The sequence below is a fragment of the Fragaria vesca genome, linkage group LG2 (genome assembly GCF_000184155.1).
Source record: "Fragaria vesca subsp. vesca linkage group LG2, FraVesHawaii_1.0, whole genome shotgun sequence".
Taxonomy (NCBI): domain Eukaryota; kingdom Viridiplantae; phylum Streptophyta; class Magnoliopsida; order Rosales; family Rosaceae; genus Fragaria; species Fragaria vesca.
This window is the reverse complement of record NC_020492.1, coordinates 23,463,398-23,482,893: the sequence shown is the minus strand read 5'-3', so window position 1 is coordinate 23,482,893 and position 19,496 is coordinate 23,463,398. Positions and strand designations below refer to the sequence as shown.

Below are 19,496 nucleotides of genomic sequence, written 5' to 3'. Positions count from 1 at the left end.
AGAGGAAGCTTTCAAACACGAATTAAGTTTTAAGAAAATGATGTGATCTCGATAATCTACGTCATAACTCAATAGAAGTTACGCAATATTTCCTCTATTTCTGTTATTCTCTTTTGGCCATTTTCCTTTTCTCATAGAGCCACGTTACAACCGCAACCGACACAAAGTCGTGACAAAAGCCACCGTGTCTTAACCACTCTAAATCTCACTTGGTAACTAATCTCTTCTACTCCCCCAACTTCACTCCACTCCCACTTGCCCTCGCTGTCTCTCTCCAGACTCCAGTTGACTCCAAAGTCCAAACTCTCACTTCCAAGATGGGCTCCGTCTCTCTGAAGATCGGCGACGGCACCGCCAGATTCCGGCGCGCCACCCTCTGCTCCTCCGCCGTCAACATTCTGATGCTCTTCTCCGTCGTCACCACCAACCTCTTCGCCCTCTACGCCTTCACCTCCTCCTCCAACTCCCCAAAAGACCAACACCGCCTCCTCCTCCACCAAACCCACAAGAACATCTCCCTCATCTCCGAGCAGGTCTCCCTCATCCTCCGCGAGATCGACTCCTCCCAGAAGAAGCTCGCCCAGATGGAGAAGGACCTCCTCGGCTACGACAGCATCGATCTCACGCGCCCCAACACACCTACCGAGCTCAAAGCTTTCCTAAACCACCACACTCTCCCTCTCGGGAAAGACTCCAGAACCGGGATCACGGAAATGTTGGCCTCGGTGGGCCACTCTTGCGAGAAATCCGCGGAGCTGTTGTCCCAGTACATGAGCTACAAGCCCTCTGGGCCATGCCCCGATGACTGGAGTCTGGCCCAGAGGCTGATCCTCCGCGGATGTGAGCCACTTCCGCGGAGGAGGTGCTTTGCCAAGACAGTGCCTAAGGTTGGTTTGTCTAGTTTCCCGTTTTCGCTTTGGAAGAATGTTAGTGCTAAGAGTGTGACTTGGAGTGGTCTAGGGTGTAAGAATTTTGAGTGCTTGAGTAGTAAGAAGTTGAGTAGGGAATGCGTCGGTTGCTTTGATTTGGGTAGTGGGGCTGAGAAGCAGAGATTTGTTAAGGCTAGGAGCAAGAACGATTTTGTTATTGATGATGTGTTGGCTTTGGGAGGTGGAGGAATGAGAGTGGGGTTTGATATTGGAGGTGGGTCTGGCACTTTTGCTGCTAGGATGGCGGAGAGGAATGTGACTGTGATCACCAACACTTTGAACATTGATGCGCCTTATAGCGAGTTCATAGCTGCAAGAGGGCTGTTTCCGCTGTTCTTGAGCTTGGATCATAGATTTCCTTTCTATGATAATGTGTTTGATTTGGTTCATGCTGCGAGTGGATTGGATGTTGGTGGAAAGCCGGAGAAGTTTGAGTTCTTGATGTTTGATATCGATCGGATCTTGAGGCCTGGAGGTTTGTTTTGGTTAGACAACTTTCATTGTGCTAATGAAGAAAGGAAAAAGGACTTGACCAGATTGATCGAGAGGTTTGGATATAAAAAGCTGAAATGGGTGGTTGGAGTAGATACTGCATCAGGGTCAATTTACTTGTCTGCGGTTCTGCAAAAACCAGTTAGGGTATGATGATGATCGGGTCCTGGTCTGAAAAAACTGCAATAGGTACAAACCTCTGATGCTCTTAACATCAATTGCTTGTTCCGCACAGAAATACACTGCTTTTAACATCGTCATGAAATTCCTTCAAAATCGCAATAAGGGCATCAATTGCTTGTTTTCCCTACTGCAAACTGATGGTAGAGGATGAAATCTATTCTCTAATTGAAAAGCTATATTATTGCTTCTTCTGTACTGGTGATAGGGTATTTTTTTTTTTTTTTTTTTCTGTGGACAATGAGTTAGGAAATGATAGAATTAAACTTGATGCATTCTTGAATCTATTAAGGTATTCAATATATGTTGTATTCTTTGGTTATCATGGTCTGAATTTCCTTAAAAACTTGAAGACTCAGCTACCTCGAGCATTTTCAGTACTGGGACTGTAAGCCACTATTACATTGAATCGCTAGCTGTTGTTTGACCTCAAAGTTGCCAAGTTACAGCTGAAGTATTGAATTTTCTTTTAAGGACTTCACTCTAAATTGTCTACCAATTATTGTGCTACCTTCTTTTCCAGTGAGCAGTTTCCTACCTATCAATCCAAGACTGAAGCGACTTTCATAACTTAGTATAGATTTAAGTTTGTTAAGCACAACAGGGGATTCTTGCATCACAAACTGTAATGTAGAGCTTGAATGAGTGACTAAATTGCTGAAATTGGAGGTACATCATTGTTTAAATATCTAGTCGACCTTAAGCTCCTATTGAACGACTACTAACATTTTCTCCACTACAACTGAAGTTTCAGTTTGAATACAGTAAGATCAGATGTCAATCAAGCTGGTTGATCAGATGTATGATCAATCAAGCTGAGACCACCTACAAAATTACACATGACACAACAAACAACACAACCACCTAACCCCTAGTGACCTAGTTAGAGCAATGCATCACATTAGCAAGAACGGGCCTTCTTTGTCCCAGCTACGTATGTTTCCTGGTCACCTTCTGGTTCCTTCCCACCGTCTGTAGAAGAACTAGAATTGGCCACCTTTTCCGCAGTCGTGTATGGTTCTAAGCCACCTTCTGGTTCCTTCCTTTTCAAGCCACCAGTAGAACTAGAACAGAAAAGGGGCAACAGATGAGGCTCGTCAACAGCCGATGGAGAGCATGTAGCCCTCGTAGCCCTTCTGTCAAGACTGCACCCATACAGCTTAGGTACCTTGCCGTTGTTCCCCCGAGGCATGTATGGTTCTAAGCCACCTTCTGGTTCCTTCCTTTTCAAGCCACCAGTAGAACTCGTACAGAAAAGGGGCAACAGATGAGGCTCGTTAACAGCCGACGGAGAGCAAGTGACCATCGTAGTCATTCCACCAAGACTGAACCCAAACAGCTTGGGAGCCCTTCTGTTGCTCGGCAGATTTAGAGTTTCCGGAACACCACCTTTGTTTCTTTCAGGACTAATTGTCACGTTGGTTCCCATAATACGAACAGCTGCAGCATCATGTACAGAATAGTTGTGAATATTTGGCTCCTCTGTGCCATTCTTATCAATGTGCTTCTCCATAGAAGGCTGCAGCACTGATGATGATGAAGACGGTGGTGGTGAGGCAGGTGGAACTGTGAAACCATCACCCTCCTCATGGCAGTGGTTCAAGTCAATATTCAGCCTCTCAGACATGCTTTGATTCACTTCCCTTGGAGATTCCTGAAGATCAGATGGTGCCAAAGTTTGGTTTTCCAAACCCTCTCCATCTACTACATTCAGATCAAACAGCACATTGGCTGCTGCTTGTGTTGAAGCAAATCCAACAAAAGATCCTTCTTGATTTAGATCAAAACCGTGTATGCCCTTTTCTTCTTTCTCTGGTTCTTGAGCTGCTTCAATTATTTGAGAAGGTTCTGGTTCTTGAGAGGCTTCAGTCGCTTGAGAAGGTTTTGTTTCTTGAGCTGCTTCAATCACTTGAGAAAGTTTTGTTTCTTGGGTTGCTTCAATTGCTTCAGAAGGTTCTGGTTCTTGAGATACTTCAATTGCTTGAGAAGGTGTTGGTTCTTGAGCTGCTTCAATTGCTTGAGAAGGTTTCAAATTGACCATGTTGCTCTCCATATGATTCCCGTCAACAGAATGACCTTGTTCTGTAGCAGCTTCCTTTGGCGAAACCTCGAGGGGGTGATCATCTGTTGAGATTTCTTCACCTTTGTTCTGGTCTGCCTTTTCCAAAGCCTGAGCATTTACGTTATTCTCAGCCATGGCTAGACCCTGCAAATCAATCTTCTTCTCAGCCATGGCCTTGGTGCAATTTGAAGAACAGAAAATTTAATTAATAGATTCCGGAGGAAGAGAAAACAAGGAGATAGAGAGGGAGAGGAAGTAATGCAAGACGAATTAGTACTCGACTAGAATTCAGAGATTCTTCTCTTATAAGGATTGATCTCCCACAGAGATTAGGATCTGTTTTTCCCACAAAGAAAAGAAGTTCTAATTTATTTCTTATTCATCAAGCAACAAACCTTGAAAAGGTTGAAGAAAATAGGTTTTTCTTATATGTATCAACTATGAAGGTTTGTGTGAGATTGTTCCTTCTGAAATGGTTTGGATGATCACGTTTTCTCTCAATTTGATTGTCCAGCCTGGTTGTATTGTTTTCTATGGCGTATAGAAAAGAACATGTAAGAGTCATAAGGAAAAACATGATTTTATACCTATTTGCAGTTGGTATTGTGATATTATTTTCCTTATTTGAAAAGAATAATAACAATAGAGATCTAATTTGGTTATTCCTATAAGGATACAGGATCCGGATTACCTTGTACATATCACATAACCTACCTAATCTTTTTTGGTAATAATCTGTAATGTTTTGAATTGGGGATTCATCAGTTATCACTTTGAGATAGTAAAATCCTAAGAGGAGCTGGGGCGTTAATGATAAAACCCACTAGACTTTATTAATGTTCTGAATGTCTGCATGTTTCATTTCCAAAAAAAATGTTCTATACTACTGCCGATTTCTTCCATACATACTTGAACCTTGCACAGTTGACTGTCCTAAGCTCGAATGCAGTAGGCAGTTCTAAACAACGGCAACAGATTGAAATAGTATATATAGCAAGCACATTCTGATTGATTTATTGCAGCATAGTTGGAATAAACAGGATTAAACCAAGTTTTCACATGGCTTAATTTTATACGATAAGGAACCACAAGGAAATTGAGAGATACATCCTACTGGAGATGCATCAGCATATTGCTAGACAGTCGATAACTTGCTAGCAGCAGCTGAATTCTCAATCAGACGATAGTACTACCGGGTACTGAAAATACTAAGGATAGATAAGGACAAGGTAGAAACAGCATAAACTAACTAGTCTCCACCTCCGAGAGGCCATTCTCCAGGGCTGTAACCAGCTTCTTAAAATAAGTTCCGGTCACATTTGTCAGTTGTATGAGCCTTAGACGGAACTCTGGGAACTTCTCCAACGGGGTCTCTTTCAATTCAGTCTCGGCACATTTGTGGAGCCTCTCCAGACTGTGCTCTGCTTGGCGCTGCAAGTACTCAAACAGCTGCCGCTTCTTGTCATATTTATTTTCCTCGGGTATGTAATAACCATATGCATAGGTCCATTTGATCACCTGCCTACAATCAATTATCTGTTTCCATGCCTGTATAATGAACTCGAAATCATTAATCTGAGTAAGTGAGGGTTCTGATCTGCTAGCAAGTTTCACAATGTGCACTGTTTGCACCTTATGCAATGACTCAATAGCTTTTTTCTTTGAAGCTTGATTGTTTGCCCAGCGAACATAATAATGATTGTATCTCTCTAAACTCATCTTTAGCCTCTTCCTCTCCCTTTCACTCTGACTTTCCTCCTTCTTCTTCGCATTCTGGTTTGCAGCTCGTTGGAAACTATTACATTTGCAACCAAGTGGCCCGAGGCATAACCAGCAAAAGTGATGCCCACAAGGCAGACTGCACCTCATATGATTACACCCATTGTTCTTCTCGATCGGTGTTTTGCACTTGGGACATGGCTTAGTATTAACCACAATCCATTGTGCATTCTGAGAATCATCCTTATTCTTCAAAATCCACTTTCCCACAGTGTCGCACCCGACAGGACTATGAACCTCCTCAACGCAATTCCAGCAGAAACTATTAGAGCAAATGCAAGAAACATCATAACAGTTTCCGTTTCCAGTCAAATCTTCGTCAAACACTTTGATAGCATACTGACAGTCCGGAGCAGGGCACCATTTCATCTGCTTATGCTTTTCGACATAAGATCTCAGAAGGTAGCGCTTATACCTCTCGATCTCATGATCATGTTGGTTTTTCAACACATTTCGGATCAAATCCCAATCAACTGCTGCGCTACAAGATGGTTCAGGACATCTCAACATCAAACATCCTGGCCCATCGTTAATCGATGTGCTAATATAACCTGTCCAACAATCTTTACAAAACGGATGACCACAAGCAGCTGAGATAATAGCACCATCGGCTGATTGATCATATGAACAGTCATAATCTTCAAAACATATTCCACAATTGACACTACCTACTTGATGCAGGAATACCGGCTTCCTCAACAAGCCAGCTGTTTCTCTGACTTTGTCTTCATCAGAAAACCATTCTTCCTGCAGTTTATTGACATTCCAACTAAAGTGACATAGTAGGAAGCATGCAGCAGATCTCGCTACAGATAAGAGAGCAGACACTCCTGCAATATCATCCTCCTGAAGTTGGCTAACTTCTTCTTCTCTCAAGAAGACAGTTGACCAATTCTCCCTAGAGAACACATTAGCGTCTGTGTTACCTCCTTCAACATAGTTTGAGTCATCGTCGGAGTCCACATTTGCTTCTTCTTCAAAAAAACCAGAGTCCTCGCTAGAAATACTTCCACTGTTGTTCTCCCTTTCCATGATGTAGATCACTTCCTCGTTGGCCTGTACAAATCCCAATCAAGTTGCAATCTTTAGCAATACCAAGTCTGAGTCTAGCAGCAAGATTATATAGCACACACTATCACATACTAATCAAATTCAATTTGTGAATCTTCCTAAGCACGTAGGGTGATTTTTCTACTCGTGGTTAATAAATTTTCACCTCACGATCAAAACCATGAACACAGTTAAGTAAAAGATATCAAATTTGACTGATTCTTGCAGAACCAATTCGAACTCAAACATAAACATATCAGGGTAAAATTTACATAAAATTACAATCTCCACACTGAACTAAAAATCAATAATCACAATCACCAAAAAGACATAGCAGAAAATAAAAAAAGAGAAGTGGGGGTGGTACAGTACAGAACATAAAAATAATCCGTACACGACCAGAACGACCATGATCGAGGAAACACAAACATCAGAAGCCATACCTTAACAAACCAATTATCCTAGAACCTGCGATCAGCTGTTTCTACAACTTCACCATCTTCTTCATGCAAACCACGAATCGCAAAGAAAACAAACAAAAACAAAACAGAGGACTCACCGTGCCCTCAAAATCCAACGTTGGATTTGTACGGGATCAGGAATTGAGAATTGAGATTAGATTGCAGGGGAGAGCTAGGGATTTGAATCTGAAGCAAAAAGGAAAGGTGAGGTGAGGTGGGGTGGAAGAGACTTTTGAGGAACAGAGGAGGACGAAGAAAGCAAGAGTTTCATTTGGGCCTGGGTTTAGGAATTTATCCTATCCCGTTAAAACACATTTTTATATTGTAATCTTTTTTCTTTTTAATACAAAAGCTAGAACGGTAGCTCTCACGCGGTCACGCCATAATTATTAACGAAACCTTAGGATGACATAGTGTCTAAATTTTATATTGTAAAAACATCCTAAAATAATATTAGACATATTTACAAAAGTTATGCATTCTAGCAAGCATCATTTAGCAAAGAATGTATCATTGACTACTCCATTTGCTTTACAATTTTTACGACATACCGGAAAAAAATTGCTCATATAGAGCCATAAGTTACTATGTCTATCAGTTTTCCGGTTATAATGTCACTGGAAATTATCAGTGACCCTAAATTTCATCTTACCACTAGGAGGCTGCTACCATTTGACGATGCAAGAAATTCACCGCCTCATTAGAGCAAACATGACACTCTGTATGCACTTTCGAGGACATAGCCCACCAGTATCCAATACCACTAAAAAACAAGAAAGCAAGAACCAAAAAATACATCTACTAGGGCATCGCCCTCCATCAGCCATATAGAAATGGTGACTTATTTCAACAACTAACCAAATTAAAATTAAGAAGCAAAAACAAAAACAAAAAAATAAATAAAAACCAGCGATAATGGGGACATGGCCCAAAAGATGAGTCAAACCCTTTATTCCGGTCCATATCGGGCCCATCAACAAGGCCCAGACCCAGAAGGCCAAGGGAGCCCACCTCCGTCTCCTGATCTACTCCTGGAATCGCACCAGCACCATCGCTGCTTCATTGTCGTCGTCTGACCACAAACAGAAGAGGCCCTCCTCTGCAAACCCAGATTGAAGGCACCACCAGCAAGACCGACGACCTGCGCTTGTGCGATGGTGCAACCGGACAAGAAAACTAGATATTAGATATTGTTTTGTTTTTAACCAAATGTGAAAATGACGTTAATCAAAAGTCAAAAGGAATTAACCATATTTTGGTTAAGAGAAATTTTATTCACACATCTCAAATTTCTAAATATACGTACCATTTTTTTGTAAAATTTTTATTTACTGATTTAACCCTTACAATAAATATAAAAAAAAAAACTCTCTGCAGATCATAAAAAGAAAATTTTTATTTACTGATTTGAAATTGGTTCATACACAAATGATCAACATGGTTGAGGGTTACAAGGTCTCAGATCCTAGAAATATAATTTTGTCAAGATCATCAATTAAGATATTGGCTTCTCTTTCTTCTCTTAGCTTGAACATGACCAAAAATAATACAACCGAGACCTTCAAAGCCTTGAAATTAACCCTGAGAATACCAACAACACGAGTACATGACCCTTACATCCAAATTAACCAACAATCAACACCTTATCATTCTCTTTAGTATAATTTAAACAATCATCGTTAGTCATAAAGGCAACAATCTTGTTCCCATTTTTCAAAAATTGGATCCTTTTTGTGTTTCATCACAATCACATCATCTTTGTTCTAACTAATTAATTAGTTCTCTAACCTATATTTGGTTTATCAGAAAGAGAAATAAGAAATCAGCTTTGTTGTCGTCAGGAAAGGAGGAAAGAAGAATAGGGAGGAAATATTTGCAGTAGAAAGAAACAAGAGGAAGGGTAAAGGAGGAAATATGGGGTAAAATGTGGCAAAAAATTTAAGAGGACGTGTATTAAGTAAATAGAGATGTGAATAAAATTTCTCTTTGGTTAAACTATAAAAAATAAAAAAATAAAAAAAATTACAGTGAGGTTACTTTTTCATGTTTACCTTTAGTGACCAAGAACAATATGCATAGCTTTAGTATTATTCATTTTGTCAGTAACTGATCAAGAGAATCATGATCAATCACTCTTAGATTTACACCCAAAAGTTAAAAACAAAAACAATTTAACTTTAAAATAATATTTTCCACCATTAGATATACATCCAATTGTGCATAACTTTATCACACTAGTAAAGTTTCACTTCATCTAATTTCAGACCATGCTGAATTACTGATTAATAAAGTCGGTTATGAATACATCATCAACTCCACCTAAAGTACATTAGAGGCCACATGAACTGGCCCCTTGCTTTGAGTTTGAATAGATACTAGTAAGTTCAAAATATATATATATATCAGGCAAAGATTACAGGTCAATCAAAGCTGAGACCACCTCAACAATGTAGCAGTCTTTACGACACAGTGGTATGCATCCCTTGCAATGCAGCAGCGCTGTTTAGAAGCTTCATTCCCTCTTCGCTCATCTCCTGAACTTCTTTTGGCGAAAGGATTCTGATGCAGCGCACACACCCGACAAATTCCCTGCATTTTATGCAATTAGCCGTTAGAATATGCTCATTGAAATGGAACATATTAAGAAGAGAAGGTTTTACTTACTCCCAAGGATCATCCCCGACAAGTAGGACATCGTTCTCATAGTCCACGTAAACTAGTTTCCACCCTGAACCTCTTGGGTCATTAAGCAATCCTTCCAGTCCAAACATGCACTCAATTGCAGAACATAGTTCTTCATAGTTTGTGTAACTAGTAACATCAATTGATCTACCAACAGATCCTGCCTTTTGAACCTGTCAGCCAAATCCAAGTCAATCACCATACTGTCAGAAATTTTGTGAGGATACTCGACTTAAACCAGCCGATAACAAATTTATGATGGTAGAAGGATGAGTATATTGCATACCTTGGTGTAAGTTCGCACAGGTGGAACTACTTGGTGCCACGAGTTATTCTGCAGTAGACTGCTCTCATCAAGATCAACATTACTCGAGGATGTACCACCAGAGTTGTCTGCCAGCTCTTGCCTGGAGAAAGCCTGAGAATCACCTAGGCTTGCAGAGGTAATCTGAGACTGAAGATCTTGACTCGAGCTCAAGTTGCCAACCAAACATTCGGAAGGATTGTGGAATTCGGCATGCTTTAGTTTAGAAAACTCATCCATTATGGTGCTTGTAACAGAAGGGTCAGCAACGATATTAGCCACACCAGTACCAACATCAACAGAGGGACAACCATAAACCCCACTTTGGTTGTTGCTCTCATCAGACAAATCTCTCAAACTGCCTGAGTTGGGAATAGAATTAAAGGTAGACAGGTCTTGATGGGACGAAGTGAGCTGATCAACTTGCGGTAAAAGCCTACTGAGGCTATTATCCCACATTTCCTGACCCACTGAAGTTAGCGAGAAATTATTTGCTTCAGTTAAAACAGATGGAGAGTCCTGCAACCCATATGCAGACAAAGGCCCTGGTGATCTCAGTATTCCAGCAAATGGTTGGTAAAACATGCATTCATCATTTTCTATGGATGGAAGTGAACTATTTGCGCTATTAAAATCTGACTGAGGTAGATCAGTTTGTTGGGAGTGGTAGAGTAATGATTCCATAGGTTGCTGCATAGGCCGTGGGCTAGTTTGTAATTGGCCCTGGTTCTGGTTGACAAATGCATGGTTATAAGGGCTACTAGCAATCCCGGCAGCCAGTTTTTCCTCATTGCCCTGTCCCGTAGAGCTCAACTGGCTTACCTGATCAGTTGAAAGATCAGGTTCTAACTTTGTCTTGTCAGTGTTGGCTCCAACTGGTGTCTGACTTCCAAACTTAGCTGTGGTGCACGACTGGGAAGGGTTTTGACTCTGCAGAGACATACCTTCAGAACAAAAAGCCAGATTCTTTTGGTTCATTTTCGCCTGCATGGCCTGCATATCTTCTAGTGCACCTCCATTAGCAGCTGATTCCTGCTGTAGAGCAGATAATGTTCCAGCCTGGCTAACAAGTTGAGGTTTCAGTAGCATATTAACTAGCTGTTCCGAACATAGATTTGACATTTGGTATGGAAGAGAGTTCATGTGCCCCATCTCAGGAACCCGGATAAAAGGTCTTTTAATCATATTGGCCCACTCAGTTTCTGCACCTGAAAGCAAGAGAAAGTCATAAGAAAAAAAATGTAACAAGACTGCTGGAACACAAAACAAGAAACACTTACTCAAGTATCCAGGGTGAAATGGACGTTTGAGACTCGAAGTCAGGGAAGGAAATATGAAAAGACTTTCAGGAGTCTCAACTTCCCATGAACTGACTCTATTCTGTTTATCGCAACACCCTGGCTCATCCCACTCTACCTGTTAATCATGAAAGCCTATAAGAATCAACTGTTGAGCTAGCAAGCCCACAAACGAAACCCTTATCTACTGTTCATACTGGATAAGAACATAAAGCAAATGGAATTGGCAAAATCCAAAGATGTTTTAAGCAACCTGAAGATTTCGCCACTTGGAACCAGGCCATCTCAGTGGATCGAGATCACTAATATTAACTATTGTACCCATATATCTGCACAATTTAAAGGTGGTTAACCATTGGCTATTGCATAATCAAGCTATAACATTTACAATGATGTATCAAGCAGATATAATGATTAAATGTAGACCTTACCTGCGCTTGCTGGACTCCTCTGTCTCAAACATCATGCCAAACCTCATGCCAACTGAAAGTTGGTTCCCATATAGAGCCTTTTGGAATTTGACCAAAGGTATAACAAACTCTGAAGGGCATGCCCTACATTTCAGTAGAAATAGGAGTACAGTCAAGTAAAGACACCTAAATAATATTATCAATATAACTAGCTGAAAGAACACACATCATCTAAACCTTGGATTGTAGAATATAGTGAATGGACTTCGATTAGCAGCAGCATGAGCTGCTTCAGCAAGGACACCGATGTGCATGCTATCAGCAGATAGAACTGAGGATGGTAACGTGGTCTGCTGACGATTTGCTCTCCTTATGCCAACCAACAGCTGCGACTTCTCATCCCTAGTTATAGTAACAATAATTTACACAATAAAGAACGACAGTAACTAACACCATAATCCAATGCATGATGTGTTTAACAAGCAACCGAAAGAAAAACTTGGTCATGAAACAAAAAGTACAGACTCTAAACAGATTGAAAGATCCTTTTCAAAAATACAAAATACATATTGAAAGATACCATATCTCATATTATTTACTATTTAGCAAGTTTAAACCAAATTAGGATTTAGGCTGAACACCATGTTACTCAGATTTATAACTTTACAGCATTATGACTAAGAAACTTCTCTCAGCTGAGTCTTGCTCGAAAGCTGGTAAATTTTATAGCTAGATTGAGTCCTCCTCAGATCTTGCAACACTCTTAAGTTTAAGTAAGATTTGTGACTAGCTCTTACAACATGCTGTTTGCATAAGCAGGCATTTACATACTAATGGGTTTATGCCAGGGTTTTTTTTGTCCATAAAACGTGAAGGCCAAGTAAGTTCAAACAATACTGCAACCATGTCATACTTTGTAGTTTGTACCTGATAAACAGCACAGAATCGCCTGCTTTAAGCCTCTTTGTGCCAACAAACAAACTCCAACCAGTTGTGAGAAGGTGGCGCTTTGGTTGGCCTACATGCAAGGACAAAAATAGGATATGCTCAAGAAAGATCCAATAAGATTCTAGCAGATACATACCACCAATTAAGTTGAAGTTTAACTATTCAATGACACTAAATATAAATGAAACTATCTCAAGCATTCTCACCACGGTAAATGTGGCGAAATGTCCAGGTATTATCATGCAAGTCCCGGACAACAAGTTCTTGGGTTGGCGGTTGCATTGTGAAATCCTGGCAAAAGTTACGACCAAAACGTAAAACACAAATGACCCTCTGTTTCAATAGAGAATGAAAAGGTCTCCTGTTGGCAAAAAGAGAAAGAAAAAGAACAAAAAAAGAACTCACCAAGGGAGGAAATAGCTTTTCAGCTGCCCTCCGTGGCACAGAGAAACCACCATGTGTGCTTGTATCACTTGCAGTTAAAGTTTTGCAGAAAAACTCACTTGGATGCTTGCTAGGCTTCAGTCCAAAGTCTGGAACAGGGAAAACATCTTTTTCCTGATACATTGATGAAGTAGTTGGAAGATGCTCAATCAAACATTTGCCAACAAAGTTAACAATGGAATAAGTTTAAGGTATATTGGTAACAAAGCTTACAGAATTGACTGGTTTAAGACACATTTGAGTGAAGATCTCATCGGTTTCTTTGTCTGCCTGTAGAAACATAGATGGAGGGTTAAACAAAGAAGTTTTTGCAAAAATTCATTAAGTTATGATCATTCAGATCGAGAACAAGTGTGAATTGACCAAAGAGAACATACGTGTAGCGTAACATTTTGAACTTGGCATAGCAACTGAGACGGGAGATTTGGATAGTTGGGAATTTGCGAGGTAGCTATTCTCTTTGTTGAAACTGCCACCTACATTTTCATGAGAAGCACACTAATCAGTTTTCTCAAACATAACTGAATGAACAGAAACAGATCAACTTCGACACTGCAAAAAATACAAAGAACACTCCCACAGAACCTGAAAAGTACAAACAAGACTACTAATACTACTACTCTGTTGCTTCTTTTAATAATGTGTTGACATAAGCCCTCAGGGATTGACTTTACAGTTCAATTTAGTTCAACAATCATCTGCTGAGACAAAGCTGATGATGAATCTAACCTGTTCACTGTGTCCCTGAGGGAAGTAATAAGCAAGACTCCCCACTTGAGGCAAGCAAACAAGTGGGCCGGCGCAGGCATGCCATAACTCGGAATTTATGGCCTTCCGGGACCCTGAAAATAAATAAGAGCATTTAAAATGAGGCACAATACTTATCAGCTTCTGAAAAAAATCAACAAATACACACTTCGATTTAAGAACATCGATATTAAATGTTCTTAAAAGTCCGGCTCATTCTTAACTTCAAGATTCAATTCTCATCAACCTCAAAGAATACTACCCAAATTCAAAATTTAAACTAAGAAGAAAAACAAAAAGCTAGGAGGAAGGGAACAAATGAACAAACCAGAATGATCTTGCAGCTCTTTCAACAACTTCATCTCCTCCAGAATACTAGACTGTGCTCCACTAAGCAATCCTCCTCCAACTCTCATCTTCTCCTCCATTATCACTCGTTCTGAACCAAAAGAATTCACCTTTCACATCTCCAATGCAAAACCCAAAACCCAAATACACAAAAGCCGCTCACTTCCTTCCAAGAAACCTCTCATATTTTCCTCCCCTAAAAACTCCAAAACCTCCTCTGACTCTGACCAGGCTTAGCTTTGTCCCATATTCCTTCCAAAATTTAAAACTGACCCTATTTCTGAGAATCCTATAGAATCCAATCTAATCCAACCAATCTAACACCACAATGCTGAGCAGGGGAGGACACAAAAAGCACAAAAGGCCCTAGAGTCCAACCAAAACCAAGGAACAAAACCTGCACAAAGGCCCCCTGCTATGATCTCTCTTTTATCCAAGTGGGGCTTAGCTTCACCTCCAGCTCTGGCTCTCCTCCTCCTCCTCTTCTGCCTTTGGCTCTTCTTCCCATCACTAACTTTGCATCAAAGGGCACGCCGACCAAAGCATGAGTCTTCAATCGAGTACTTGTTTTTACCTCTTGAAAAGAACCAGACCTTTCAATGAACCACCACCCCCACTTCTACACAATAAACAACTCTCTCTCTCTCTCTCNNCTCNCTCTCTCTCTCTCTCTCTCTCTACTACTCTACTCTCTACTACTCTACTCTCTCTTCTCTCTTACTCTTACGTACCTACTCTCTCTCTCTCTCTCTCTCTCTCTCTCTCTCTCTCTCTCTCTAAGCTAACAGGGCAAAGTAAAGTCTCTCTCTCTCTTTGCTTTGAAACTGGAAAAAAGAGCGTGCATGCTCCAATCCTACGCACACACTTTCTGTATAAGGGTGATTCCGTTGCAGCTTTAAACTGTTTCCGAATATTATTTATGACACACACACAAAAAAAACTCAAATATATTTATCCTCAATGGTTTATATTTTCAGCATTGTAATAAAGAAACCTGAGCAGAACCAAATGAACACGAAAACAGTTCAGTACAGTGAGCTAGTCAGCTAGCTACCTCCAAGAATATGAATTAAATAAATATAAATAAAAATATAGAAAAACAAAAAAGATTTTTGAAAGAATGTCACGCATTTAAATTTGCACGTGGATTACGAGGATTTGCAGGGTCCTATTCTTCGTCAGCTTTTGTGCTTTTCCACCAGCTACTACCATTTTCCTCCTTTTTTATTTTAATTTGTTAATTATTTCGAAGAATAATTCGAATAAAGAAAAGCAACTTTCCGAGGCTTCTGTAATTGCGTCTGGTGTTTTTGACTGATCGGCCACGCGTGCCGTTCACGACAAAAGTGAGAACAGGGAGGCGCACGTTACCGGGGTTGACACGTGTCGGAATCCTGTCTGGTCCGTCGCGGCGCCGTTTCTCCGTTTCACACGTTTCTTCCATTTTCACGGCTTTTCGTAATTGATCTCACCCTCGAGATTTATCATAACACTACTTGCATTTCCCGCACAGTATGATTTTGATAAACAATATAATCTTGGTAAGATAGAGAAGAATAATCTTTCGATGAACACTTGGTAAGATAGAGAAGAATAAACTTTTGATTGTTGATCGGATTAATCAAAGAATTAATCAATTACATACTAATAACTAATAATAGTTACGATTTGATTGTTAGAATAAACAGTATGTAAACTGTTGTCAAAATAAACCGTATGTAAACTGTGTAACATTCCATTGTGTTTATAATCTTATATCAATAATTTAACATTCCATGAAATATTTAAGTCTTTATTCATATAAACGGATTTATTGTCAGTTGTAAAGATACTTGAGACTGAGAAGACGATTTTCACGATTGATTTGCATAAAATAAGGTTGAGAATTCATGTCATCATATCTTTAAAACCAAGTCCAGTGTAGCAATCAAGAGTTATGAAAACATACATCAACACTTTCGACATAATAATACACTAAGAAATGAAGTTATAACTGAAATATATTAAGAAATCACTAAAAACTAATTGGAAATGTTCTATGTCTAAACATGCAATGTTTTTAGCTTCTCCAATTAAAAGGATTTGTCAGCTTTCCCTAAGAGGAAGACTTAACTCGGAAGAAGGCACTAATCCTCTCATCCAATATGCATGTATAGATCTGTACATTATAGTACGTCCCCGTTTCATACATAGTTGAGTCCACTTTGGACTTTTATGATTATAAAGGTAGCTCGGTCCACATCACTTATAGTATAGTTTTATCTTTATGAGTATGAGACTTTAAAATGGCAATTGATATAAATATTTTGGTAGGCTTATCTTACATACGTTGGACTTTAGGATGATCCACTAAAAAAAAGGGCCATGTCACGTTTCCACATTAGGGGGGCTCATGCCAAATACATGATCATGACTTGCAATCAATAGTATCCATGGATCATTGTATGTCAAAGAGAAATAGAGCTAGGAAGAAAAATTTGCATAAATTATTTGCCTGGCATCTAAACAAATGTTCAATTACGAACAACTAAATACATACCGACTGTATGTCATAAATTAACTACAAAATTAATCTGATAAGTATCGTAACTTTTAGAATGGGAATCAGATAATCTCTATGATCCGCAATAAATTTTTTTTTTTATTTTTTATTTTTGGATGAGTAGAAGACCCGCATTAGTTTGATTTGATATGATTGTACCTTTAAACAAAATCTTTATCCACTGCCATTATTATTTGATGCATGGCATAATATGCAGGGGCAAAATCGTCAAAGCAAAGTGTATAGAACCCGACGGCCCGACCTTACCACAATAGATTTCATGGCCCCACCAAAACTAAAGTATCCAAGCCGTAGAAATTGTGAGACCCGGACCCACACAGCGCTCTTTTGGTGGAGATTGGTTGGATCACGGATAGAGCGATGCGACGTCGTTTTGTGACGCAGATATCGAGTGCAATAGTTATTGGGACGGAGTAGCACTGTGCTCAACGGCGTTGGAACTCTTAAAACTCACCGTATTCTCGGCTTATCCACCACTTAATTCCTAGTTTAACTTTGATAACCTCAAAAATTCATTTTGCGTATCCCAAACACCTCTTGATCTTTGAGGTGTGTCACACATGCATTAGTTCGTCTTCGTGGGACATAGCTCAAATTGTCATTTGGATAATCATATAAAAAAGGAGGCAAACATCAAAAATGAAAGAACTGAAACATAAGTGACACATTATGTGAATCTTACATCAACATCACAATAGCTAGCATCCTCTAATGTCTAATCCACTTCTTGATCTTCAACTTGCATGTATCGCACTCTCTTGGGTCTCAAATCAACCAATGTACAGGTTTTGAATCAAAACCGCACTCACTAATCAACAAATAAGATGCAATAGTTCTCTAAATTCCATAATAATTGAATACACGATCAATTATCCTAAATAACTATTCAACAATTGTTTGAGCGATAATAGGCTACTAAAAGATAATAAGATGCAATAGTTCTCTAAATTCCATCCCCACTACATGGTAAGGTTTGTATTCTTCTTGTCATATGATTATTTTGTCACTCCCACAATCCCACTAACATAAATTCATTGTGACGGTATGAATTTGTAAGCGTCAAGGTCAATAAGAAAGCGGTAAAACAAGGTAATCACCACAACATTGAACAAGATTGGTCGGTCGGGTGAGGGTGTGAACTTTAGAGAGTAAGCAAATGATTAAGGTGGTTATTGACATTATAACCTATCATTAAGGACCAAAAACAAGAGGATTAATCAGAGCATTTTAACCAAGGTAAAACTAGTACACTCCCAAAATAATATATGATGTGGTTCGGGTAGGGGAGGGGGTCCGCACCCGTGAATTGGAGAGTGATAATTGAGAGGGAGGGAACCCGAAAAAAAATGAGCGTGGAATGAAGGGGACATGGAAGCAGTAGAGTGTGTAGGGATGCAAGGAGACAATCGCCTCTGATATATGATGATTGTATATTTTTTTGTCTTATAGTCAATAATTTGTTATTTTTTGGGTATGTGGGCCGAGATTCCGGGCAGCTTTAAGGGCTTTTCAGATTGATAAAAGGGCCTTTATTTTGCAATTGGTCCTCCTTCTACTCAATTCATCTAATCCACTATGCCTGGAGCTGGATCCAACAGAGCCCTGTTCTATTACACTTAGAATTACACACGTAGGGGGGGATCAAACACCGCTCACTCACACAGGGATAATATGTCACACAATTAAATAGTTTTAAATTAGAATATTTTGGCATAATTGAATCGAATATATTTATGTGCATCTATTTTGTTGTCAATGTGGCACAGAGAATCTATATGGACCACGCTGGCATTCCTTTCCCTGGTGACATTGTAATCGAAATCATTTCCTTCTCGATAAGGGAGTGCATGCCATGGGAGCAAGTTTGTTTAATTTTGTAAGAACTTAGCTTATGAATCTTGGGCTTCAAGAAGCATTTGAAAGTGTGAACCATTTCCAATTTTCCATACGCGGGCACAAAATTACTGCCTGAGAGGCCATGTACATAATTAGCCTACAGAAGCCCGTATATCAATTGAACCTAAAGCCCACCCAGCATAATGGGGCAGACTTCTCTAGTTCTCTATACAGAGCTTGTTATGAAACCCTAGCTCCGGTTTACTTAAGCGCCAAGTTCAGGAGTCGAAGGTTTCAGTTGCTGTCACAGTACTGCTTCTTGTTTTTCTTTCTGAAAATACTGAAGCATTTTGGTTACCAGGTTTACTTTCCTGTAGGTTGAGTCATGATGTTTGATTGTTTGACGCTATGAATTTGAACACTGTCAGGAATGTCAAGTCTTCGCAAATTGATGCTGTAGTTTCTGTTCAATGAAGCATTTGATGAGGAGCAGGAATGGATTTCTGGAATTCAATCCTTATTCCACTGTGAGACAAACAGTAAAGTCATTTTCAAGTTAAGCAATACATACTATACCCCTTAATGTTTTCAGTGATTCATGTTTTCAGGCATGTGGTGCACTGTCCTTACCATTTGACTGGTCTTTAATGGTGGCCTTATAGTAGAGTTCCTTTGAAACTTTTGCTTCTGTTAGGTTATCCCATCTCTAAGTAATGAGGCTAAGCATCAGATTTAGAATGGATGGGAAATTGGGAATTCAGACTATTTATCTTACGAATCGCTATTTAGAAATTGCTTAAGTTTTCAGAAATTTTGCAACATGACATGTTTTCTTTTGCTGTCCATACAAAATCCGTTCATAATTTCCAGGAAAATTTAAAACCAGTACGTTCAGTTTGGCACCGAGCTTCTTTTGTTGTTTTCTTATCATGTTCTTCAGGATCTATGAACCTTAGATGCTGC

General features: G+C 39.7%; 3 protein-coding genes across 5 annotated transcripts; 1 reads left to right on the top strand and 2 right to left on the bottom strand.

Annotated features, from left to right (window-relative positions):
- The first annotated feature begins 317 nt into the window (after nt 1–317).
- Nucleotides 318–1,574, top strand: LOC101314531. Its single transcript, XM_004291339.1, has one exon. The coding sequence runs from the start codon at nt 318–320 to the stop codon at nt 1,572–1,574; it is 1,257 nt and encodes a 418-aa protein (XP_004291387.1).
- Nucleotides 1,575–4,653: 3,079 nt separating this feature from the next.
- LOC101314817 (probable E3 ubiquitin-protein ligase ARI5-like) lies at nt 4,654–7,228 on the bottom strand. Of its 3 annotated transcripts, XM_004291342.1 has the most exons (3): nt 6,936–7,228; nt 5,296–6,498; nt 4,654–5,211 (listed from the first exon to the last, which is right to left on the bottom strand). In XM_004291342.1, the coding sequence occupies exons 2-3, from the start codon at nt 6,472–6,474 to the stop codon at nt 4,909–4,911; spliced, it is 1,482 nt and encodes a 493-aa protein (XP_004291390.1). In that variant the 5' UTR covers nt 6,475–6,498; nt 6,936–7,228; the 3' UTR covers nt 4,654–4,908. The 3 variants fall into 3 exon arrangements, with proteins under 3 accessions (XP_004291390.1, XP_004291388.1, XP_004291389.1); XM_004291340.1 differs by having other exon boundaries at nt 4,654–6,498; XM_004291341.1 differs by having other exon boundaries at nt 4,654–6,498; nt 7,052–7,204.
- Nucleotides 7,229–9,127: 1,899 nt separating this feature from the next.
- On the bottom strand, nt 9,128–14,805 carry LOC101313952 (auxin response factor 5-like). The gene is made up of 14 exons (XM_004291337.1): nt 14,115–14,805; nt 13,769–13,881; nt 13,417–13,515; nt 13,253–13,309; nt 13,001–13,153; nt 12,802–12,886; nt 12,575–12,665; nt 11,885–12,049; nt 11,669–11,791; nt 11,491–11,566; nt 11,220–11,355; nt 9,922–11,147; nt 9,618–9,808; nt 9,128–9,542 (listed from the first exon to the last, which is right to left on the bottom strand). The coding sequence occupies exons 1-14, from the start codon at nt 14,212–14,214 to the stop codon at nt 9,413–9,415; spliced, it is 2,745 nt and encodes a 914-aa protein (XP_004291385.1). The 5' UTR covers nt 14,215–14,805; the 3' UTR covers nt 9,128–9,412.
- Between the last annotated feature and the right edge of the window lie 4,691 nt (nt 14,806–19,496).

What these genes read in the sequence shown, in the direction of transcription:
- LOC101314531 (XM_004291339.1), top strand. Translation starts at nt 318, where the DNA reads ATGGGCTCCGTCTCTCTGAAGATCGGCGACGGCACCGCCAGATTCCGG.
- LOC101314817 (XM_004291340.1), bottom strand. Translation starts at nt 6,474, where the DNA reads ATGGAAAGGGAGAACAACAGTGGAAGTATTTCTAGCGAGGACTCTGGT.
- LOC101313952 (XM_004291337.1), bottom strand. Translation starts at nt 14,214, where the DNA reads ATGGAGGAGAAGATGAGAGTTGGAGGAGGATTGCTTAGTGGAGCACAG. An exon ending in GATTCTGTGCTGTTTATCAG is followed by an intron (nt 12,050 to 12,574) that starts GTACAAACTACA and finishes TACTATAACTAG; the next exon opens with GGATGAGAAGTCGCAGCTGT. An exon ending in CCAAGTGGCGAAATCTTCAG is followed by an intron (nt 11,356 to 11,490) that starts GTTGCTTAAAAC and finishes CATGATTAACAG; the next exon opens with GTAGAGTGGGATGAGCCAGG.